The sequence below is a fragment of the Diaphorina citri genome, unplaced genomic scaffold, assembly GCF_000475195.1.
Source record: "Diaphorina citri unplaced genomic scaffold, Diaci psyllid genome assembly version 1.1 scaffold270, whole genome shotgun sequence".
Classification (NCBI taxonomy): Eukaryota; Metazoa; Arthropoda; class Insecta; order Hemiptera; family Psyllidae; genus Diaphorina; species Diaphorina citri.
The window spans coordinates 3607-29157 of record NW_007377707.1 but is presented as its reverse complement, the minus strand read 5'-3'; the positions used below and the strand labels follow the sequence as shown (position 1 = coordinate 29157).

The 25551-nt window shown below is 37.9% G+C and overlaps 3 protein-coding genes across 3 annotated transcripts in view; 1 reads left to right on the top strand and 2 right to left on the bottom strand.

Moving 5' to 3' along the window:
* Positions 1–5925, bottom strand: part of LOC103506886 (cleavage and polyadenylation specificity factor subunit 1) — a 29664-nt gene extending 23739 nt beyond the window's left edge. Inside the window, exon 1 of the mRNA XM_026821869.1 lies at positions 5701–5925. The gene's annotated coding sequence lies outside the window, so the exon portion shown is untranslated. The remainder of the gene's footprint in view (positions 1–5700) is intronic.
* LOC103506882 (N-acetyltransferase ESCO2) lies at positions 838–4013 on the top strand. The gene is made up of 4 exons (XM_008471305.3): positions 838–850; positions 2220–2230; positions 2491–2702; positions 3779–4013. The coding sequence occupies exons 1-4, from the start codon at positions 838–840 to the stop codon at positions 3915–3917; spliced, it is 375 nt and encodes a 124-aa protein (XP_008469527.2). The 3' UTR covers positions 3918–4013.
* A 12049-nt stretch (positions 5926–17974) lies between the features above and the next one.
* LOC103506885 overlaps positions 17975–25551 on the bottom strand; it is a gene marked incomplete at its 5' end in the record, with an annotated part of 11179 nt that continues 3602 nt past the window's right edge. Inside the window, 2 exons of the mRNA XM_008471308.1 lie at positions 17975–18738; positions 18927–19215. Coding sequence (XP_008469530.1) covers positions 18311–18738; positions 18927–19215 — 717 coding nt within the window. The remainder of the gene's footprint in view (positions 18739–18926; positions 19216–25551) is intronic.

Below are 25551 nucleotides of genomic sequence, written 5' to 3'. Positions count from 1 at the left end.
ATTACAGTCACGAGAGAGAGGCCTGGACTGAGAAAGCTAATGTTGAATTTCACCAATATAGATTCAGTCATTAGAACTCCTGTTAAGCTAACGGGTTGTTTGAGGCTGGAAAGAAGGTTGGTGAAATCCACAATAATCTGTAAAACAACCATAACATGTATGGTGGGCCTTGATTCTCATGAAATGTAAGCCATACCTTCATTTCTTCTTCCTCAAAGTAATGCAGTGACAGAGTTTTGAGATCATGAGTGTCCATATCATACTGCACAATGCTCACTTTGGCTTCTTTAAAACTGAGTAGAAGTGCATCCCGCTCGGAATTGTTCAATGTTACGCTTTGCATGGACATGACATTGCCGGCCAATGAGAATTGAGAAACACATTCCAGCTTCATCTTGGGAGGAGAGCGAGCTATGTCTGTAGAATAATCAGACATTGAATATTATTCAGCACACTTGAACTCTATACAATATGCACAATAAGTATTGGGTACTTGGCTTTTTTTTTTAAAAAAAAAAAAAAAAAAAAGATTTTTTGGGGGGGGTTGTCTCCTTGAAAGTTTTAACACCCTCAAATCAAGACGAGAAGGAGGAACACGGATCAGAACGAAAGCCACGCTGGTATCCAAAAATGAACTTTGTGTCCTTTGGGATAAGTATTTGTCAGAAAGGGAATGGGAATAAAGAAGAGAGGAAAACTCTAAATAATTCTGTCTTAACTTACCTTGCCAATTTGCGTTTTAGAGGACACGGTCCTGTCAAGGCACCAATTGGAACACCGAATAATGGTTGGCCCCCGCTACAACCAAACACTTTCGGCTCTGTGTCAGAAATGACCATGACACAGCATCGTTTCCAACACGCGTAGCTTGGTGAGTTTCTTCTGCCAGCTTGAAGAACATTGGTGACGTGGTGATTATTCAATGTTTTATGTAGAGTGAAAAAATCATTCCTGTCAAAATGATGGAAATAAGAAACATGTCGTCAGATTGGTCAGTGATTTAGGGCGATTGTTGATAAGCCAATTTCCAGATGAAAAAGGCTACGTTACTCTCATCTTCCAAATATTTAAGAATAACAAAATTAAGTAGTCTTCGTACAAGGCTGTCTAACCGTTATGGAAGTATAAAATTCCGGGCCGCTGATAATGGACTTTTCTCTCGGTCCCTGGGCGTTTTCCAGTGCCATTTCTTTCCAAATTTTCTCCAGTCTACTTTTTCAAGATTTTTCCAGCCTCAGTTTTCCACTGCATCACAAACAGATTTTTTTTTCTTCAAGTTATGTTCCCAAGCCTGTTTTCAACCATTATTCTCTCCTTTTTTTCATTCCACTACTCCACCAGTAATTAGGGGCTTTAAGTCGCCTTCCATTTGCACGCAGAATAACCTGCGCCGCGTTTTTCTCTACTTTTACATATGAAAAAACTGCGCCGCTTTTTTTTTTTTTTTTTTTTTTTTTTGTAATTTTTCGGTCTACATATTCACACATCCTGAGGGATGAAGGTTAACACGAAAAGAATGAGAAACAGCGCCGCAGGCAAAAATTGTGAGCTATACAATCTATAGAAACTAAAATTTTTAGGACCGGCCGCAGGCGAAAATTTTGGTTTCATCAATTATTTGCGTTAAAAATAAGAGCTGAAAAAAAATCTGCGTTAGCCTGAGATCGAACCCATAACTGCGAACATCGCGAACAAACCGCGGATACTGCGCACAAAACGCGAATACCGGGAACAAAACGCGAATACCGCGAACAAACCGCGGATACCGCGAACAAACCGCGAATACCGCGAACAATCCGCGGATACCGAGAACAAACCGCGAATACCGCGAACAAACCGCGGATACCGCGAACAAACCGCGGATACCGCGAACAAACCGCTGATACCGAGAACAAATCGCGGATACCGCGAACAAATTGCGGATACCGCGAACAAATCGCGGATGCCGCGAACAAACCGCGGATACCGAGAACAAACGGCGAATACCGCGAACAAACCGCGGATACCGAGAACAAACCGCGGATACCGCGAACAAACCGCTGATACCGAGAACAAATCGCGGATACCGCGAACAAATCGCGGATACCGCGAACAAATCGCGGATAGATACCGCGAGCCAACCGCGAATACCACGAGCAAACCGCGAATAGGTGACTTATCACAGAAGAATCGATGAGGACCTTCCGCTTATGAAAATTCAGTCACCTTTTTGCACTTAGTAAATACACAGGTAAGTAAGAAAAATCATTTTATTCCTTCACAAAATTCTTCTTTGTTCTATTTTCTCTTAAAAGAACTTTTATTTAGCTAGTTTAATTTTTTTTATTACATAGGTACCTACTTTAAAAGGAATTTGGGCTATGTCACAAACTATGTTTCAAGTTCAGTATTTCCTCTTAATATTTTCGCCTACAAATTTTACTCAAACAATGAACATGGTTCCATCCCGAGTTAAATACATAATAATTACTAATATTTCCTAATTCGCAGGCATATTTGTACATCCGTAAGAAGCGAATTGCCGGCTGTCTCGTAGCAGGACCTATGGCAGAGGGTTTCAGATTTCTGCCTGACGAAAGTACAGACGATGTGGGTTGTGTTGGGGAAGAGGTGATCCCGGTAAAATGTGGAGTGTCCAGAATTTGGACAGCAAAGAAGTCGAGGAATCAGAATGTGGCCAAGAACCTGCTGCAGACAATGAGGTACGAGTGGAGGGGAGAATACCTCACTTATACTGCTAAGAAGAGAATGATTTAGGTTGTGGTTATGTACCGGATTGGGGAAGGCAAGGTTGGTAAACTTGCCTTTGTTTTTAAGTTACCGCTCCCATGCCAAATTGTAGAAACAATATCCTGTCTCACCTTGTCTGAGCTCATCTCAACCCGATACATAACCACAACCTTAATCTCTATCTTCATGGCCAAGTGGATAATTGGATAGCATATTAGGCTTGCAATCCGGAGGTTCTGCTGCTGCAGACAATGAGGTACGAGTGGAGGGGAGAATACCTCACTTATACTGCTAAGAAGAGAATGATTTAGGTTGTGGTTATGTACCGGGTTGGGGAAGGCAAGGTTGGTAAACTTGCCTTTGTTTTTAAGTTACCACTCCCATGCCAAATTGTGGAAACAATATCCTGTCTCACCTAGTCTGAGCTCATCTCAACCCGGTACATAACCACAACCTTAATCTATCTCCATGGCCAAGTGGATAATTGGATATCACACTAGGCTTGCAATCCGGAGGTTCTGGGTTCGATTCCCAATAGAGTTGAAGTTTTTTCGCCTTTGACGATTTGAGGAACTATTGGGAAAAAAAACTGACGAAAACGCTGACCCTATTTAATTAAGAAAAGTCTAGGGAGAAGAAGGAGAGAGATCAGTAGCAATATTAGTAATTTCACCACAAATGTTTTCTAGTATGTAAAAGCGAGATACATTCACACACTGATCACTTTATCTCCAGAAGCCCCTGGAAAAGCAGAATTTTGAATTTGGACGAATCCTATCGAAATATGGAATTGTAAATACTTTTCCATACTTTGGTGATTTAGGGCACAGAACCCCTCCCTACACCTAGAATGCTGAAATATGGTAGCAATAATTTGTAAATTTAGACAATTGAGAGATTTGATTCAAAAACTACTTATAACCTACATATTTCTTATGAGCTATAAGTCAGTTTTGCTTTAAACCTCTCAATTACCTATAATTTCTGTCCCACATGGCCCTGATGTTTAGCGTGTAAATAAACAAAATATTTCTTGAATTTCTTCCAGGATGAACTTTATCCCAGGCAAAGTTCTCGGGATAGATGACATTGCCTTTGCCATGCCTTTGTTTATGGACGGGCGACGATTCCTGCAGAGGTATTGTAAGAGAAAGGACTTCCTGGTATACACTGGATTGGCCATTTGAATCCAAACAATGAGAAATGAAATGAAAAATGGTTACTTGGAAATTAGTGCCATCTGTAACTAACATCGCGGTCATTGGAAACCAAACAATGAGAAATGAAACGGGGGGGGGGGGGGGGGGGGGGGTTGGGAATTACTTGAGAAAAAAAAGTGCTGTTTGAATCAAACAGCGCGGCTATTTGGATCCAACCAATGGAAAATGAAAAAAATAATTAGTTGGTTACTTGGAAAAAGAGTAATTTGAATCAACAGCCCCTATTTGAATCCACAGCCCCTATTTGAATCCAAACAATTGCCATTGGAACGAACAAGTCCTTTTGAATCAAACAGCCCCTATTTGAATCCAAGCAATTGGAACAAATGCCTTTTGAATCAAACAAAAGCGATCGAAGTGAACAATTGAATCAAAAAATGTTCATTTGGGGAAACCCCCCTTTGAATAACGAGCAACTTGGTTCAGCAAACATACAGGCTGGTATAGTATTATTTCTACCCTCATACCAAGAAGAGAGTGAGAGTTTAGGATAAGTAAACTAGCCAGAGAGAGAGACAGACAGACAGACATACAGGGGAGTGGAAAAATTAAGTATGTATCTATTCTTTGGAGGAAGCATCTCTACTTTTTTGACATTTTGATAGGTTACATATTTCGTTTAATTTTCTAGGTACCTTCCTGGAGTTCATGTATTTAGGTAGCACTAGAATTTTCATACTCAGATTTTTGAACAAATTTAATACTCAGTTATTTCGATGACTTTAATTTTTACAGCTTTTTCTTTTACTTTTGTACATATTTTATGGTCGTATGTGTCGACTTCCTTCTTTTCCAACTTGTCCATTTTCTGTGTAAATAGTGAGACAATTTATTTGCGTTTATGAATAGTTTTTCCATTGTTTTTCTACCTAACATTTACTTTTGATCTAACAATAAAACCCTACCATGTATACCTACCCAAGTGGTTGTGTTATGCCTTTATTTTACGTTAGGTAGATAACTGAGAGAAATATGACCTACTCCACTAGCATTAAATTCCCACCAGTCCTTTTCCAATCTCAATTCTAAGCTTTATGATTACGGTAGCACAGTAGCTATTCCCATTTCCCCATTGGGAGTTTAAACTTCATTTGTTTTAAAAATGGAACCTCACATTGGTAATTAAACCTTATATTGGGAATAAAGGGAGAACGGGCTCTAGTCTTGATTTTAAATCATTACATGAAAGTAAAATCAAAAAATTAAATCGAGAATAATAATAAACTGAATATTAAACAAATTAGGTAGGTACACTGGTACTGATTTTCACTAATCACTACGGGCTAAAAAATTCCCGGAGGGACGGACCCTGCTTGTTCTTCAATACTGTGCTACTTTGCAACATTCTTTTTAAGACCGGTTTTAGCGTCACCTATGTTAAGCTACGCCGAGCAAGGTCAATAAATGGATGGGTGACTTAAACATCACACTGCCAAATGTCCCATGCCTACAATATTGTGCCAAGGTGGTCATCCACCTTGGCATTGCACAAATGCTAGAAATGGTGGCACAACTGTTGTGATGGCTTGGCACAAATGACCCATCCTTGCTTAGTTTGTGACAAGAAGTTAATGTGACTAGCCCAGTGAGTAGTCGGTACTTGGTGAATCAATGATATAAAATAAATTGTGATATGACTATTAGCTTAAGAATTGCCAGTGAATTTCAGCTAATTCTCCAGTTATTAGGTACTAGGTACTATTGAGAGGAAATTTATGTTGATACCAAAGACCCTTGTTGGTTCACTTACCCCATACACTCTCCATCATTCCATTTGGAGTTTTAACTGTACAAACTGTTGTGATGCTTCATTACAGTTATCCGTGAATAAGGTGATGGTTAGGAAGACTCTTTTGTCCCCGGTGAGTCTGTTTTATGTACTATTTTTTAAAGTCCAAGAGAGAAAAGCCGGAAAAGTTGAAAAAAGAAGTCCGTCCGGGAAAACTTTTCCCGGAAAAGTCTCGGTCTCGGTTTGTTTACTTTTTTTTTTAATCATAAGCGTGAAGCGAGCAACATTCCCCTCCAATGATTTCCCATGAAGTGTACGGTAAAAAAAACCCATCTGTAAAAAAAAGGACAATGGAAATTTATTTAAAAAAATAAAATACTGAGCAAGAGCAAGAAAAAGATTATTAGAAAGGTGTTGCTTACCTAAAATATAATAAATAATAGCAAAACATTATTATTTATTTTATTTTTCATTTATATTTAAGAAAAAAGTAAAATAGATCCTCTGTACGGTAATTCCATTCTCGTACGACAGTACAAGAATTTTTGCCGTTTCGCAACACTGCTGAAAGTTAAAAAATATTTGTTTACTTTTTTTTAAATTTATGGCGGTTTTTCTGGGAATTTTTATTGTTGAGTGACAAAAAAAGCTTTTGTTTGTCAGTCAGAAGTCAGAAAACTATCAATTTGTGATCGCCAGCCTAGTTAGCTTAGTTGGTAGTGCGTCTGCCTTATAAGCGCTAGGCCGCGGGTTCGATTCCCGCCCGGGGCGGATTTTATCCTGATGGGATAATGTTCGTTCTCGGAACGGCTGGCTTTCTCCTATCCTGTCTTCCTTCTCTCTCCGATTTCGGGACGATAAGACCCTAGAGTTACAGTTCCCTCTGTCAAACCTCTTAAAAAAAAAAAAAAAAAAAAAAAAAAAATCAAAGTATTTGTAGATCATCATCTAGCTCAATTTATTATGTGTTCAAGAAACCATTGCTTAATTGTAGCCAATTTCAAACAACAAGTGTTAAAATTAAAATATTTTCATTTTAAAATAAAAAGAGTCAAAATTTTTTTTTTTAAAAAAAAAAAAAAAAAAAAAACATGCTATCAAGACATTTCATAGATTTTTTCCCCCTGATGGTTTTCATTCAACAAAAAATGGCATCTTTGCATCAAAAAACTGCATCTTTGGCACACAACACTACATGAACATATCAACCATGGACATATCAACCAGAAAGGGGAGTAAGTAACAAAAAACGGATTTTGGTTTTATTCCATAAAACAACTTGTTCAAGTGGTTTCTTTGGTATCACAAACTGAAATCCATCCCATTGTAGAGATATTGATATTTTACTCTGAGTCGCAAGTGACATTTTCTAATTTTTCTATTTTTTCATTTGTACATGAAGAAAAGAGAAAAAAAGGACAAAATACCAGTGAAAGACATTTGTCCAAATCAGATAAAAAACAAAAGAAGTCAATGTATGGAAAAAAATAAAAAACAAAGAAATTGATTTTTTTTTCTTTTTGCTCTCCTGAAAATTTTGAAAAAATCATTTACGCCCCTTTCTCATTCCATGGTCGATATGGACACACAATACTTTGCCACTTACCTGTGTATTTGGCGTAATCTTGTTATCACTTGGAGCATAGCCCAGATCTCTGTCAACCAGATCTATAATCTTCTCTGTCCTATGAAGCCACATGGAATCTTTGTGCCGAACAAGTACAACATAGTCTAGACCAAAACGTCCAACAATTCTTTCATTCTCTTTTTTAGGGGTAGGTATTTTCTTTCACTTTTTAGGTGGTATTTTAGATATTATATTTTCTATTATTTTTCTAAACTGCTTAGGTACTTTAATGGTTGAGGATTTCTCTAATTTTTTCTATATTATTTGGCGTTTTTAGCCATTCCCGTATTCTATTAGCCACTATTAGTTAGTCTAATAGTGGTAAATAATAGTTGTTGTTAGCGCGTCTGCCTTGAAAGCCAGGGGCGGTGATGGGCTCTACATCCTTGTATTGAACGTTGGACACGAATCCTTGGAAGGGCGCTGCAGGGGCCGGGGCTACTTGTTGAGCCTGAGTCTGAGCCTGGGCTTCTTGCTGAGCGGCGTAGGCTTTCTCAGCCTGGTATTGTTGGAAGGAGGCGAAGGCAGAGACGGCAGCTGGGTTGGGGGCTTCGACTTCCTTCTTTTCCAACTTGTCCATTTTCTGTGTAAATAGTGAGACAATTTATTTGCGTTTATGAATAGTTTTTCCATTGTTTTCCTACCTAACATTTACTTTTGATCTAACAATAAAACCCTACCATGTATACCTACCCAAGTGGTTGTGTTATGCCTTTTGTATTTGCCTTTATTTTACTTAGGTAGGTAACTAAGAAATATGACCTACTCCACTAGCATTAAATTCCCACCAGTCCTTTTCCAATCTCAATTCTAAGCTTTATGATTACGGTAGCACAGTAGCTATTCCCATTTCCCCCTTGGGAGTTTAAACTTCATTTGTTTTAAAAATTGAACCTCACATTAAATAGAAAGAAAGTAGAAGTAGGAAGAAAAGTAGAAAGTGAAAAGAAAGAAGAGAAAAGTAAATCAGAAAGATACCTACAATCTCAATTCTAAGCTTTATGATTACGGTAGCACAGTAGCTATTCCCATTTCCCCATTGGGAGTTTAAACTTCATTTGTTTTAAAAATTGAAGAACCTCACATTAAATAGAAAGAAAGTAGAAGTAAGAAGAAAAGTAGAAAGCGAAAAGAAAGAAGAGAAAAGTAAATCAGAAAGCAAAGATACGTGAAACGGAGACGTAACAAAACCAGAAGATTTCAACCAAACCGGCGAAATCCCACTGGTTTTGGTCGTCGCCAGTAATTTAGAGTGGATTAAAATTCCTATCTTGAACTCCATCAGAAAACAAAGACTTTCCCTCCGTCCTTGGGGACCTAGAAAGGTACCTTGGGGGAGGACTTGGCATATTTAGGTTTTTGAAGCAGAAAGAAGAATGGGTCATGTGTGTGAACAGATTTGGGTGTTAGGGCATACGAATATATATGGTGATTGTTTTTGTGGGTGTGTGGGCACATGTTTGTAAGAGTTAAGTAATATCTTGTTAGCCAGATCAAAGGCTTTTTGAAAGTCCATTTTTTTTTTTTTTTTAAAATGTAAATATTTTAATATTAACACTGTTTTCACTTGACCAATGTTTCCTGGTGGATTGGTCTATGGGAGTTTTTTCACTTTTTCTTCAATACTGTGCTACTTTGCAACATTCTTTTTCTTTGATGTGTACTTTCTTCATTTCATGGTGCATTTTTTCTACATATAACTATTTATTTTCGAACTTACTTACAGTACAGACCTATATTATTGAGTACCTATGTGTACCTTTGACATAATGTGTATCTACTCAAAAGCGTCTCCCAGACAGCCGGAACGTGTGTGGCCGAAAAATCTGGAGACCTAGGTCTGTCAGACCGTCTGAGAGATCTGGGCCTGAAGCTTTTTCTGCCACACACATTCCGGCGCGCGGCGGTCTGACAGACCGTGGTCTGTCGGACGGTCTGATGGGTGGCGGGAATTAAATATTTTCCTCTGTTCCAGTGAACTGTACTTCAGAGAGCTGCAATAATGAATCCTGCAGTTCAGCGAACGCCAGTTCAGTGCAGTGTCCAACACTCACCTGTACTCCCCCATGTCAGAATGGCGGGACATGTGCTTCCAATAATGTGTGCTTGTGCAATCATATCACCACGGGGGATCGGTGTGAAACCAAGTAAGGCCCTCTCCAAAATGTAGACTAGAATATATTTTGTGTATCCTGTCCAAATAGGACTATTATAAGAACGAGATCCATTCACTCATTCACATTTCATAGTTCACACACTGATCGTTCTATCTCGAGAACCACAACACCTAGAAAGCTTAAATTTGGTAGGAATATTCCTTTTATGGTCTGGGTGTGCAATAAGAAAGGATTTTGCGAAAATCTAAACCGATCTTGAGATATGATCAATTTTTGATCGCTAAAATCTCCCCATAAGAAATACACAGAGTGCAGAGACTGCGGGAGAGAAAACTTTTCCTCGCTCGCCTAATATTTGAGTTTCGTTTATGTTTTTAGTTTGATAAATACAAGTTCGGCCATGCCTTTTCCACAAGTTTGGCCATGCCTCGGGATGAACTAGCGGGATTCCGGAGCGAAGCGACGGAATTCAGCTAGTTACCTATAATTTCTGTCCCACATTGCCCTGATGTTTAGCGTGTAAATAAACAAAATATTTCTTTTCTTTTTCCAGGATGAACTTTATCCCAGGCAAAGTTCTCGGGATAGATGACATTGCCTTTGCCATGCCTTTGTTTATGGACGGGCGACGATTCCTGCAGAGGTATTGCAAGAGGAAGGACTTCCTGGTATACACTGGATTGGCCATTTGAATCCAAACAATGAGAAATGAAATGGAAAATGGTTACTTGGAAATTACGGCGTTAGAGGAGGCCTGGGCTTGGTTGTTCTGGTTTGAGTTGAAGCCTTGGTTTTGGTTACCTGTAATCAGTAGTTGCGAGGACACACGTTAATTTCTCTTCTCGTAATTCATGATAATTATTGAACATAAAGTATTAATGGCTGTTATTTAAAGTACATAGGTAATATGTAAAGATAGGTATTGTGTAACATCTGGATCACTTATTTATAACCCCCCTTGATTTCATTTGGGTTCCCTGGCCTCAGTTGCTGGGGGGGGGGGGGGGGGGGGGGGGGTTACTTGAGAAAAAAAAGTGCTGTTTGAATCAAACAGCGCGGCTATTTGGATCCAACCAATGGAAAATGAAAAAAATAATTAGTTGGTTACTTGGAAAAAGAGTAATTTGAATCAACAGCCCCTATTTGAATCCACAGCCCCTATTTGAATCCAAACAATTGCCATTGGAACGAACAAGTCCTTTTGAATCAAACAGCCCCTATTTGAATCCAAGCAATTGGAACAAATGCCTTTTGAATCAAACAAAAGCGATCGAAGTGAACAATTGAATCAAAAAATGTTCATTTGGGGAAACCCCCCTTTGAATAACGAGCAACTTGGTTCAGCAAACATACAGGCTGGTATAGTATTATTTCTACCCTCATACCAAGAAGAGAGTGAGAGTTTAGGATAAGTAAACTAGCCAGAGAGAGAGACAGACAGACAGACATACAGGGGAGTGGAAAAATTAAGTATGTATCTATTCTTTGGAGGAAGCATCTCTACTTTTTTGACATTTTGATAGGTTACATATTTCGTTTAATTTTCTAGGTACCTTCCTGGAGTTCATGTATTTAGGTAGCACTAGAATTTTCATACTCAGATTTTTGAACAAATTTAATACTCAGTTATTTCGATGACTTTAATTTTTACAGCTTTTTCTTTTACTTTTGTACATATTTTATGGTCGTATGTTTCGACTTCCTTCTTTTCCAACTTGTCCATTTTCTGTGTAAATAGTGAGACAATTTATTTGCGTTTATGAATATTTTTTTCATTGTTTTTCTACCGATTGGAACGAACAAGTCCTTTTGAATCAAACAGCCCCTATTTGAATCCAAGCAATTGGAACAAATGCCTTTTGAATCAAACAAAAGCGGTCGAAGTGAACAATTGAATCAAAAAATGTTCATTTGGGGAAACCTCCCTTTGAATAACGAGCAACTTGGTTCAGCAAACATACAGGTATAGTATTATTTCTACCCTCATACCAAGAAGAGAGTGAGAGTTTAGGATAAGTAAACTAGCCAGAGAGAGAGAGAGACAGACAGACAGACATACAGGGGAGTAGTAATAGTAGTATGTATATGTACTTATTCTTTGGAGGAAGCATCTCTACTTTTTTGACATTTTGATAGGTTACATATTTCGTTTAATTTTCTAGGTACCTTCCTGGAGTTCATGTATTTAGGTAGCACTAGAATTTTCATACTCAGATTTTTGAACAAATTTAATACTCAGTTATTTCGATGACTTTAATTTTTACAGCTTTTTCTTTTACTTTTGTACATATTTTATGGTCGTATGTGTCGACTTCCTTCTTTTCCAACTTGTCCATTTTCTGTGTAAATAGTGAGACAATTTATTTGCGTTTATGAATAGTTTTTCCATTGTTTTTCTACCTAACATTTACTTTTGATCTACTGTAGGTACTCTTATTTTGACTTGAAAAAAAGTGGCTATTTTTCAGTCAATTCAAAGTTGATTTCCGTAGGAATGGTAGGTAAACAAAATTTATTATTATAAAAGATTATTACATAATTATTTCCAAAGATAACCAAAAAGCCAAAAACCCTTATAATAAAATCATTATAAGACCTCATGTAACGTCACATTTAAAATCAACATAATTTGCGGGCGGTACCTATGTATGGTAATGGTAATAATATTACTTTTATTGAACAATATTAACAAAATGAGATTCATAACAATTGGAAAAGCAAAACGACAAATGTGAAATATACAAAGTAATAAATTGAATTTTGCTAATCAATTGTTTGTTTTTTTACATAGGAAGTATTATAAACCCAATGTGGCTAGGCACGGGTGGGGTTTATTATGTTTAATTAATCTATTTTTAGAAAACTCTTTTCCTTGCTTTTTTAGGGGTAGGTATTTTCTTTCACTTTTTAGGTGGTATTTTAGATATTATATTTTCTATTATTTTTCTAAACTGCTTAGGTACATTAATGGTTGAGGATTTCTCTAATTTTTTCTATATTATTTGGCGTTTTTAGCCATTCCCGTATTCTATTTCTTATACATGTTAAACTGGTTGCTTCAAGTGGTTGCCATAATCCTTCGGGTATACAGTTGAACACTTTACTGCCTACGTAAGAAAAGTGTCTTTAAGTTAGTGACCTGTGTGTAGTCTTTGTCGTCATTTGTCCTCTTTGTCCTCATTAAATAGAAAGAAAGTAGAAGTAGGAAAAAAAAGTAGAAAGTGAAAAGAAAGAAGAGAAAAGTAAATCAGAAAGTAAAGATACGTGAAACGGAGACGTAACAAAACCAGAAGATTTCAACCAAACCGGCGAAACCCGACTGGTTTTGGTCGTCGCCAGTAATTTAGAGTGGATTACTCATAGGACAGAGAAGATTATAGATCTGGTTGACAGAGATCTGGGCTATGCTCCAAGTGATAACAAGATTACGCCAAATACACAGGTAAGTGGCAAAGTATTGTGTGTCCATATCGACCATGGAATGAGAAAGGGGCGTAAATGATTTTTTCAAAATTTTCAGGAGAGCAAAAAGAAAAAAAAATCAATTTCTTTGTTTTTTATTTTTTTCCATACATTGACTTCTTTTGTTTTTTATCTGATTTGGACAAATGTCTTTCACTGGTATTTTGTCCTTTTTTTCTCTTTTCTTCATGTACAAATGAAAAAATAGAAAAATTAGAAAATGTCACTTGCGACTCAGAGTAAAATATCAATATCTCTACAATGGGATGGATTTCAGTTTGTGATACCAAAGAAACCACTTGAACAAGTTGTTTTATGGAATAAAACCAAAATCCGTTTTTTGTTACTTACTCCCCTTTCTGGTTGATATGTCCATGGTTGATATGTTCATGTAGTGTTGTGTGCCAAAGATGCAGTTTTTTGATGCAAAGATGCCATTTTCTTTATGTTTGAGGAAGTATTTTATCACTTAGGAAACTTTTATCAAAGTGCGTCACCTTTGGAAGCTGTAGATTTATCACGTCAATCCTTCCTAGTACAGATCTACATATTCCCAGTGATGTGGAAGCTGAGGCACCGGGAACATGGGATATTCAGTGTACTCTAGGAATCGGATCATTTTGTTTGAATACTTTGTAGAGAGAGATCTCTTTCTTTTTAATTCTCCTGCTAGCAATATACTTTGTTACTTTTTATCTTGTTTTTATTATTTGAATCGAAAATTGTTAAGTTTAAGGTGGAAAGTTTCGTAGTATTTGACTTTGATTTCATTTTTCTCATGATTTTTAGACCTTTTTTTGGTTGTTTCCTTTTAATACAGGATCACTTTTTGGTTTGAATTTTCGAGCATCTTGTTTTATTTCGAGGTTCCTTTCTTTGAGATGGTCTCTTGACCCTTCGTTGTCTAGTTCTAGTACATCATTTTGTCGGTTTTTGTGATTATTCCCTGAGATTATTCCATTTTAACGTAAAAAAAAACTTAAAAACTATAGAAGGAACAATGATTTTACAAGAGTTTCCATTAGAGTATTTAAGATGACCAAGGAGTCTTTCCTATGTAACTTTTCACGAGAAATCAATCGGTGTACATGTAAGGGTTCTAGGAATGATGGTTCACGAAATATGCGCTTGTAACAAGCCAATATCAAAAAATTTCGAAAGTTATATCCACTTTTTCTTACACCAATAATTTACGACATACAGCCCGATTCCCTCGAATTTACCATCAAAAATTTTGTCAAAAGAGAACGATTGTGCCATCAAATTCATTACAAGTACATACAAGACGAGTATTGTTTATCCCCCCCAATACGTTTCTATAGAACACAAAATTACAGCGCCGCAGGCAAAATTTTTGCGAGAAAATTTAAGTAGCCCCTTCAAGGTTGCATAATTTTTTTACTGACCAAAAATTCTTTTTCCATTTTTTAGGCTTTGAAAATTTCCCCTAATACATTTCTATAAAACACAAAATTACAGTGCCACAGGCGAAATTTTTTCGAGAAAATATGAGTTGCCCCTTCAAGGTTGCATACTTTTTTATGGACCAAAAATTCTTTTTTATATTTTTAGGCTTTGAAAAATTCCCTGACTTTTTTGGGTTTTTGTCAATTTTGTGAGAAATTCCCTGACTTTTCCTGTCTCCGTGAAATTCCCTGACAATTCCCGATTTTCCAGTTTAATAGACACCCTGATCTTTGTTACTGTCAAAGGATATCATGTAGGAATGTAATTGGAATGTGTTACAGCCCATTAATGGGTGAAACTCAGAAGTTGAACATGGTTTTAAATGGCACTACTTTAGTATGCCAGTACAATGGTCATAGTTACAGACAGCCCATTAATGGGTGAAACTCAGAAGTTGAACATGGTTTTAAATGGCACTACTTTAGTATGCCAGTACAATGGTCATAGTTACAGCCCATTAAACATAGATCACTGAAGTTAAACAACACTGCTTATCATTGATATACTGCCAAATGTCCCATGCCTACAATATTGTGCCAAGGTGGATGACCACCTTGGCATTGCACAAATGCTAGAAATGGTGGCACAACTGACGTTGTATACATTCATGTTTGAATTTTATGTACAATAAAAACTGAATTATTATTATTATTATAACTGTTGTGATGGCTTGGCACAAATGACCCATCCTTGCTTAGTTTGTGACAAGAAGTTAATGTGACTAGCCCAGTGAGTAGTCAGTACTTGGTGAATCAATGGTATAAAATACATTGTGATATGACTATTAGCTTAAGAATTGCCAGTGAATTTCAGCTAATTCTCCAGTTATCTGCTGCAGACAATGAGGTACGAGTGGAGGGGAGAATACCTCACTTATACTGCTAAGAAGAGAATGATTTAGGTTGTGGTTATGTACCTGGTTGGGGAAGGCAAGGTTGGTAAACTTGCGTTTGTTTTTAAGTTACCACTCCCATGCCAAATTGTAGAAACAATATCCTGTCTCACCTAGTCTGAGCTCAGCTCAACCCGGTACATAACCACAACCTTAATCTATCTCCATGGCCAAGTGGATAATTGGATATCATATTAGGCTTGCAATCCGGAGGTTCTGGGTTCGATTCCCAATAGAGTTGAAGTTTTTTCGACTTTGACGATTTGAGGAACTATTGGGGAAAAAAAACTGACGAAAACGCTGACCCTATTTAATTAAGAAGAAAAGTCTAGGGAGAAGAAGGAGAGAGATCAGTAGCAATATTAGTAATTTCGCCACAAATGTTTTCTAGTATGTAAAAGCGAGATACATTCACACACTGATCACTTTATCTCCAGAACCCCTCCCTACACATAGAATGCTGAAATATGGTTGCAATAATTTGTAAATTTAGACAATTGAGAGATTTGATTCAAAATCTACTTATAACCTACATATTTCTTATGAGCTATAAGTCAGTTTTGCTTTAAACCTCTCAATCTTATAAGCGCAGCAACCATCTCAACCAAACGTTTTGTGTCGCATCCTTGTCACATTTGTGAACTACATACCAAATTTCAAGTTTTTTTTAGGACATCAGAAAAGCCTCTGCTCTGATGGAGTCCACGACAGGAATTAACTTGCTCTCTGTTCGATCACCTCCTCATATAGGCTTCTCTTATCTGAGCAACCTAACCCCACCGATGAACCCTTGTGTAGCAACAAAGGTTATTCAGATTACAATGTATTCCCCTACTAATCGCCTCTTGTTTTTCGTTCTCGCCCGGGACTTTCCATGTTTCTAATGTTGGACTATGCCGTTTTGGTTGTTTTTTCTACACGTGGAGTACTAATCACACATAGCTCGTGGAAAAAATGATTTTCACTACCTCTTTAAAGATGAACACCATAAGATTTTAACTTTTAAGTCCAAAGAAGTAATAACTGAGGCTTACCGATCTGTCAATGATTTCTTTCGCAGTCAAGTCTTTCGTCCTGACTCGTCGTCAGTAGAACTTTAAATAACTTTTTAAATGTTGAAACCCCAGCTTTTTTGGGGGAAAAGCCCCGATTAAAGAAGTATTTACTTCACAGATTTTATCCTATTTTCAAGCGCTTACTTTTTTTAATTACCAGGAGTGAGTTGAAATATGAACTATCCAACTTACTAGAAGATGTAAACGTTCTCTTCAAAAAAAATTATGCAACCAATACGTGTTATCCTGAAGAGTTTATTGATACACAGTTGTGTATCTTGCTGGAACTTAGCCTGGCACACTGCCATGTGCTCAGATTACAGTATAACGCCCACGCTATTCCACTAAGGTAGCTCACTATAACAGTATTCTTGGACTTCAGATAAATATTATGTTTCTTACCTTGAGAACTGTGTCTTGCACTTAGGACATTTAAAAGGCCTCAGGTTTGTTTGGTTTTTAACACAAGGTAATATGTGCTTCTTCATATGTAGGTATGTATCCCTTGAATTTCTTAGAATGTGCACATTCCAGATTCTTTTCTTTCAGACAGTACCCATTTGCTACATGTAGGTCATGATTATACTTTCTGAAAACAAATGAAACAGTGAAATATAAAAAATGTAATAAATAATACTCCAAGAATATTAAACTTATAATACCTACCATCACAAATAAATAAATGTTATTTCTTTGTATTATTAAAATCACATTGTAGGAGTTTTCAAAGAACTTTTCTCAACAGCACATAATAACTTCCACCAATTACCTACAATGCTGACACTGGATTGCGGCAAGGCAAGCATTTATCTCTGTGGCTACTCATAGTCCTTGAGAGGCTGAGTGTCCCCCTTCAATTGCCAGTCATAAAAGCAGAACAATTTGCATGTGAAAAATATCTGCCCCCGCCAGGATTCAAACCCTTGACAGCTTCACAGTCAAGTGCAGTGACCACTTGGCCATGAGAGCTGTATGATACCAACTAAATAACGTTAAGCCTGGATATAGAGCTATAGCAGTTTTATAGAAAGTACCTATGTTTCAAAAACAATCCATTTCTGGTAGTGATGGGAAAAATCTGGTGTGAACATCACACGACTTTCCTTATCCTATTGAATGGTGCTTATTTGGGTGTTCTGTTGTAACATTTACAATATCTCTAACCGTTTAGTCGATATAGCTGAAAACCGCCAAAAAGCGGTCGAAACCCGCCAAAAAGCGGTCAAAATACCGCCAACCGCAGCACCTATCTCAACCAAACGTTTTGAGTTGCATCCTTGTCACATTTGTAAACTCCATACCAAATTTCAAGTCTCTAGCTCATACCGTTCCCGATATTTTGTTAAATTACACCGAAAACCGCCAAAAAGTGGTAAAATGCCGCCAACCGTTGCACCGGTCTTAACCAAAAGTTTCGTGTCGCATCCTTGTCACATTTGACATCTACATACCAAATTTCAAGTCTCTAGCTCTTACCGTTCTCGAGATATTTTGTTTACAGACAGACAGACAGACAGACACACACACAGACACACACACGGACCAATGGCTGAAACTTTGGATTTAGGCTCTAGGAACCTCAAAACGTGTTTTGACACTAAAAACTGACCATCGAAATTTTGACCCGATTACATTACTTTCCTTCCTATAGGATAAGGAAAGTAAAAAGTAAAAATATCATTTACATTCGAAAGCATCGGTCGTTTATTTCGCAAATAAATAAAAAAGCATGGGAAATTTTACACCCTAACCTATACAATATCTAGCAGTTTGATGGCAGTGATACTTCGCCGTGTTGCTCCGAATCTTCGGAAAAGACTGATATAAGAAAGAGGTTTTTCTTGAGCAAATCTGCCTTTACTTAATTCTAAAATAAATAAATAAATAATTGGCATCTGTAGATTCACAGAATCACATGGTTTGTCTGGGGTCCTCTATGTTCCGTTGGTTGGTCATCGAGATCTACTCGATCCCAGGGGTTTGCCGGGAAGCGCCCTTGGTTTGTCGAGATTTACTTGAGGATTCTAGCAAAGTTCTGGGGTCCCTGGTAAGCGTAGACAGGGGCGGTGATGGGCTCTACATCCTTGTATTGAACGTTGGACACGAATCCTTGGAAGGGCGCTGCAGGGGCCGGGGCTACTTGTTGGGCCTGAGTCTGAGCCTGGGCTTGGGCTTCCTGAGCGGCATAGGCTTTCTCAGCCTGGTATTGTTGGAAGGAGGCGAAGGCAGAGACGGCAGCTGGGTTGGGGGCCAGCAGGTATTGGGCTTGGACGGATGGGGCTTGAGTTTCGGCAGTGGCTGGGATGGGCTGGATGAAGTTGGCAGATTGGAATTTGGCTCCCTTGACTTGGATCTTGTTGAAACCGAAAGTGTTACCGGCGTTAGAGGAGGCCTGGGCTTGGTTGTTCTGGTTTGAGTTGAAGCCTTGGTTTTGGTTACCTGTAATCAGTAGTTGCGAGGACACGTTAATTTCTCTTCTCGTAATTCATGATAAGTATTGAACACAAAGTATTAATGGCTGTTATTTAAAGTACATAATATGTAAAGATAGGTATTGTGTAACATCTGGATCACTTATTTATAACCCCCCTTAATTTCATTTGAGTTCCCTGGGCTCAGTTGCTTACCTTGGAAAGCTCCTACTTGGAATTGAGACGCGGTGGTGGTTGGCTGGTTGGTGTACTTCAGAGGTTTGTTGGCGGCTCCAACTGGCTGCACTTGGAATCCTGGGAAGCCGGGGAAAGCGGTTTGCTTCTCGGTTTCGAAAGCGTTGAGGGGGGCAGTCACGTATTCGACTCTCTGCAGTCTGCCGTCAGCCAGGAGGACGTAGTAGAGACCGCTTTCAACATTTGGCGCACCCTGTTGTTGGGCAGAAGCGCCTTCACTGCCTGAACCTTCGACTTCGCTGGACTCTTCCTGTAGGGCGAAGAGAAGACACGGGGATCTTAGAGTAGATAACGTTACCATTCCTCCTTTACTGTTGATATGGAGCATCACAAAGTTACTATGAGTCCTTAGTAGCTCTTAGAAGAGTTGAATGTTACCTAGTACCTACTTTGAATAAAAAAGAGACCTCTTCATTTATTTTAGTAAAGAGACTAAACAAAGTATATTCTATTCTATTCTATTTTGATTTTATTATTTACAGTACTCTATTTTTCAGGTATTTTTCCCCCGAAGTTCAATTTGGGGAGCCCTTTTCTTTATGAAATTTTTTGGATAGCTACCACCATTCCGTAGATATTAATAAATAAATAAACCTAAGTAAAGACTAGAGATATAGAGAGCTAAGGTGTGAAAAGATAGAAAATTGAGATATTTTTAGTGGATGTGCCAAAATCACCAATTAATTGTGACACCTCCACTTAGCCCATTTGGGGAAACAATGTCATAACCCACATTCAACTCATCGGCACCTTCACCGAATAGCCGACTTTTAAATTCTCGCCTCGATTGGTTTTATCCACAACACAATCGGCTAGATCGAATTCGATAAATCCATTGTGCGAAGCCATTGCTCAAGTCAAACTATTGAGACACAATCATCCAAACCTGTCAACCAGTCATCTTACCCGTCAGTCCAAACAATGAACCCGCAAACAATACGCAAAGTATATTGTCATGGGAACCGGGAACCAAGTTCACTAATGACTCATCTTGTCTGATTTTGATCGTAATTAGAAACATAATCCTTCATCTGTGATTGTTTGCTTCTCAGCCAGAACAAAGTGATCCACATTTTGAACGAAATTATTAGCATTTTTCAGTCCGAATTTTGCTATCAGTTGATCAAGACTTAGGAATCAGGTACCCGAAATCGAGTTGGTATTGCCTACGGGAGTACCAAAAATTGCCTATTTCAATGTAATTTGATATTTGGATATACCTAACCGGGCATTTATCGAAGTATTTTTTTCGTAAATTGAAATGATTATGTGCTATGCCCTCATGTAGACTTGGGTAATTCAAGTCGTAGGTACATAATGTATGTAGGTATCTATGGTATCTACATAACATGCAATCTTGATGAGGAAATAGAAATAGGCAAATGGTACAAAAAAGTGGGTAAAGATCACGTTAAACCAGGTAATTATCTGGGTAACTGCACTTGATGTTTGATGTACGAGTACCTATGATCCGATTTAGTCTTTGAGTTCGAAAGTTTGCCACACTCACAAGTAGGCACTAGCTTTGGCACTTACAAATATGCTGCTAGGCACTAGAATTGGTGCAACGATCAAAATCAATTAGGTACCTAATTCAATTTATATTTGGCACACTAGGCCAATTTGATTGTGCATTATTTCCTGCATATTTTTCAACTAATGCGTCAAGAATCCCTACACCTTCAATTATCTGGGGTTTGAACTCGCGTCTTCCCGATTACCGAGCGAGCACGTACCCATTTTCATTCCGAGGCAAACTACTACAAACGTACATGTGCATTGTGCACGAAAATAATTATCTCCAACAACATCTTTGATATGCCTGAAAAGCCAGAGACCATACTTTCACATTAAATTTATTCTAATTTGGATTAACCCTCATCTCAAAGGAAGCTCCGGGTATTAGAAATTAAAAGAAAACAGGCCCTATTTTCCTCAATACCACAATTACCAAATTTCCGTGACTCCATAACACATCGCCCTTGCATGAAAACAAAACTGGAGTGACGTGCAATAATGGAACTGTAATTTTCATAATAGTCCCCTTAATATGATGAATAGAACAAGCAATGAAGCAACGTTCAAAGCTCATAATGGCGATGAAGATTATAAAGTATTTGATGCCATTAATTTGGAAGCAATAAGAAAGATTATGGCGTTACTTAATGCAAACACAATAACACAATGGATACTAGTATCACTACTGTTGCCAGTATGCCAGTTTGAGACCAATGACTTTCGCTACTGACATTTTGAAGAATCTTCTTAGGTGCTGCATAAAATTATGTTTCTCACTTTGAGGTTTCCATTTAACTTTGTCGAGCTTAAGAGGAGTTACAGCGATTCTTTTGTGTGACAATTTAGAACCATGCCTCGAAACTGTCCACGCTAGACGGTGCGTAAGTCGTCGATTTGACCACCAGAACATGACGGTCACCCTTGAAATTTAACGTCACGCTCGTCGTTGCTTAACTTCATAGCTCTATAGACCACACGATGGCGTGGATTTTTTTTATAGCAGAGTGGAAAAATAGAGACATAATTAGTTGAAATATTCAAACCTTTTGGATTCTCTTATCAAACGTATGTTATCAGGAGTGAACTTTGCCTTTGACGTGTTCTTAATTAAACTATTATTAATTTGCCTGGCAGTCATGATTATACCGAGGTACACTGGATTGTTTTCCTTTTGATTATTCTCGCTTATAACTTTTAATCTATTAGACCGTTCAACAGTCTGAATAATTCCTATCTTGAACTCCATCAGAAAACAAAGACTTTCCCTCCGTCCTTGGGGACCTAGAAAGGTACCTTGGGGGAGGACTTGGCATACTTAGGTTTGCAAACAGAAAGAAGAATTAAGCATGTGTGTGAACAGATTTGGGTGTAAGGGCATTCGGGCATAAATAGTGATTATTTTGTATGTGTGTGAGCACAAGTATATTGTTCACTACAAAACTTTGTAAAGTTCAGATCAACGTGATTTGAGTATTACCTGATTAACACTTTGAGTGCCCAAGCAAAAATTTCAGCCAATATGACTTTCCTTCCTATAGGATAAGGAACGTAAAAAGGTGTTGTTTCGGACCCAGTGATGTCAATCTTATATGACTAACTTGGCACTCGAAGTGTTAAATAGGTAGCGTGATGAAATGGTACATTTAAAATATGTTCCTGTATTGTTAAATACCTATTTTTATGTAAAGGTAAATATAAATACTGTAAATAGGCAGTCTATCAACACGAAATACAAGTGAACTATTGAGACCCAAGTACTACCTATAATTAGATGGATGGGCTTCTCGGATTGAAGTAAATCCAGTTCAAATATTTTTAAAAAATGGCCTACACCTTCAATTATACAGCCTCTCCAGAAATGAAATCCAAGATAGCAATACAAACCAAAGGAAAGAAATTTTCGCTTCCAAAGCTACCTAATTTGATCTTATTCTGATGGTAGTCTCAAGTCCCAAATTCATTATTTATTTCTTCAATTATCTGGGGTTTGAACTCGCGTCTTCCCGATTACCGAGCGAGCACGTACCCATTTTCATTCCGAGGCAAACTACTACAAACGTACATGTGCATTGTGCACGAAAATAATTATCTCCAACAACATCTTTGATATGCCTGAAAAGCCAGAGACCATACTTTCACATTAAATTTATTCTAATTTGGATTAACCCTCATCTCAAAGGAAGCTCCGGGTATTAGAAATTAAAAGAAAACAGGCCCTATTTTCCTCAATACCACAATTACCAAATTTCCGCAATTATCTGGGGTTTGAACTCGCGTCTTCCCGATTACCGAGCGAGCACGTACCCATTTTCATTCCGAGGCAAACTACTACAAACATACATGTGCATTGTGCACGAAAATAATTATCTCCAACAACATCTTCGATATGCCTGAAAAGCCAGAGACCATACTTTGACATTAAATTTATTCTAATTTGGATTAATCTCAAAGGTAGCTCCGGGTATTAGAAATTAAAAGAAAACAGGCCCTATTTTCCTCAATACCATCACAATTACCACATTGCTGTGACTCCATAACACATCGCCCTTGCATGAAAACAAAACTGGAGTGACGTGCAATAAAGGAACTCTAATTTTCATCAAAGGTAGCTCCGGGTATTAGAAATTAAAAGAAAACAGGCCCTATTTTCCTCAATACCATCACAATTACCACATTGCCGTGACTCCATAACACATCGCCCTTGCATGAAAACAAAACTGGAGTGACGTGCAATAATGGAACTGTAATTTTCATAATAGTCCCCTTAATATGATGAATAGAACAAGCAATGAAGCAACGTTCAAAGCTCATAATGGCGATGAAGATTATAAAGTATTTGATGCCATTAATTTGGAAGCAATAAGAGTAGAACAAGCAATGAAGCAACGTTCAAAGCTCATAATGGCGATGAAGATTATAAAGTATTTGATGCCATTAATTTGGAAGCAATAAGAAAGATTATGGCGTTACTTAATGCAAACACAATAACACAATGGATACTAGTATCACTACTGTTGCCAGTATGCCAGTTTGAGACCAATGACTTTCGCTACTGACATTTTGAAGAATCTTCTTAGGACAATGGATACTAGTATCGCTACTGTTGCCAGTATGCCAGTTTGAGACCAATGACTTTCGCTACTGACATTTTGAAGAATCTTCTTAGATGCTGCATAAAATTATGTTCCTCACTTTGAGGTTTCCAATTTCTATTCATCTTTGCTGAGCTTAAGAGGAGTTACAGCGATTCTTTTGTGTGGTAATTTAAACCAATTCCTCAATATTGTCCCCCTAGGCGGTACGTACGTCGTCGATTTGATCACCAGAACATGACGGTCACCCTTGAAATTTAACATCACGCTCGTCGTTGCTTAACTTCATAGCTCTACAATAGACCACACGATGACGTGGATTTTTTTATAGCAGAGTGGAAAAATAGAGACATAATTAGTTGAAATATTCAAACCTTTTTAGATTCTGTTATCAAACGTATGTTATCAGGAGTGAACTTTGTCTTTGACGTGTTCTTAATTAATCTATTATTAATTTGCCCGGCAGTCATGATTATACCGAGGTACACTGGATTGTTTTCCTTTTGATTATTCTCGCTTTTACCTTTTAATCTATTAGACCGCTCAACAGTCTGAATGAGACTGAAGACTACGGGAGTAAAGGGACATTTCAGTCCTTTTTAGATCTCATTATGTGTCCGGTTAAGTCCAAATAGATCTTCCATACCCATTGAATACAATGATGGTTTTTTGAACTTTTTCGTTTGCCAGCTCTGGAAATTTTATGACACGGTGTGTTAGTTTATTATCCGGACGAGTGACCGTCCGTCGGGGAAAAAGGTGAGCTTGCATACCTACAGCCAGATGTGTCACAGGATCTTACTCGCTGAAATAGTAGTAATAGTATTAGTGCTTATTTATACTGCTCGCATAGAACTGAAAAGTCCCTTTACTCCAGCAGTAGGCTACCACTATTATTGTGGTCAAATTCTCAAATTATATTGAGGATAAAATTCCATACCTCGGCTGGGATTGAACCGACGCCCTCCTGTTTATCAGGCGAGCGCCTTGACCACTACACCACCGAGGCAGGTGCCCCTCTCAAGTAGGTATCAGATCAATTCATCATGACTTATTCTACTCTCAGCCAAAAGTCTTATTGAATTTCATGTGTACATACATAGGTAGTAAGGTAGTATAGGTACCCAAATGTATTCGACACTGGTATGCTCTTCAACATCTATCATGGAGATAGTCTAGTCATCTGATGTATGGTCGCGATCTATTTGTTGTAAAGGTGATTACAGATGTCGAGCAAGGTTACCTTTGGTGGATGCATTAGCAGAAGTGTCGAAAATCCAAATCAACAAGGAGTCAGTATCAAATTACGACAGGGGCTATAAATCACGACATAGCTTACTGCATATTACTAGCAAAGTATATTATAACTTATCAGCGAGTTAAGGAACCTGGATTTGCGTCTTATGAGCTCCTTACAAACAACTTTAGGGTAAGTAAACTTAGCGTGCTGAGACTATCTGCACAATGGTTAAATACGGTAAGGAATAGTAGTCACAGTGTAACACTAAATAAAACGCCCTGTCGAGAGTCGAGTTAAATCTTAAGAATTTGGGATCCACAAAAAGATCCATCTATGTCTAGACTTCCTCAAATAGTTGTACCACAATGAGAACCGCAGTCTAACCCCCGTCAACAAAGCCTGACAACCAGAAATAGAAGTGGCGTTTCCCAGAGTCTATGTACGCGTTATGTGGCTCCCAGCTCCGATCAGATCATACCTTCGTGATGTGCTAACTTTTGGTAAAAGGCACCTTCTAAACTGTGAAACTTTAAAGATTAAGTAGTAAAGACTTACTCCTTAAACTTGTACTGAAACCATGTAGGTGATTTAAAGTCGGAACTTTGGTTTACTTATTCAAGGTAATATCAGTCCACAACCCATCTATAATAGAAGTTCATGTGTCATCAATCGATTCTAATAAGGTAACATCTTGTCCACATTAATCATTCCATAACCATGGAAGTATAGAAGTATG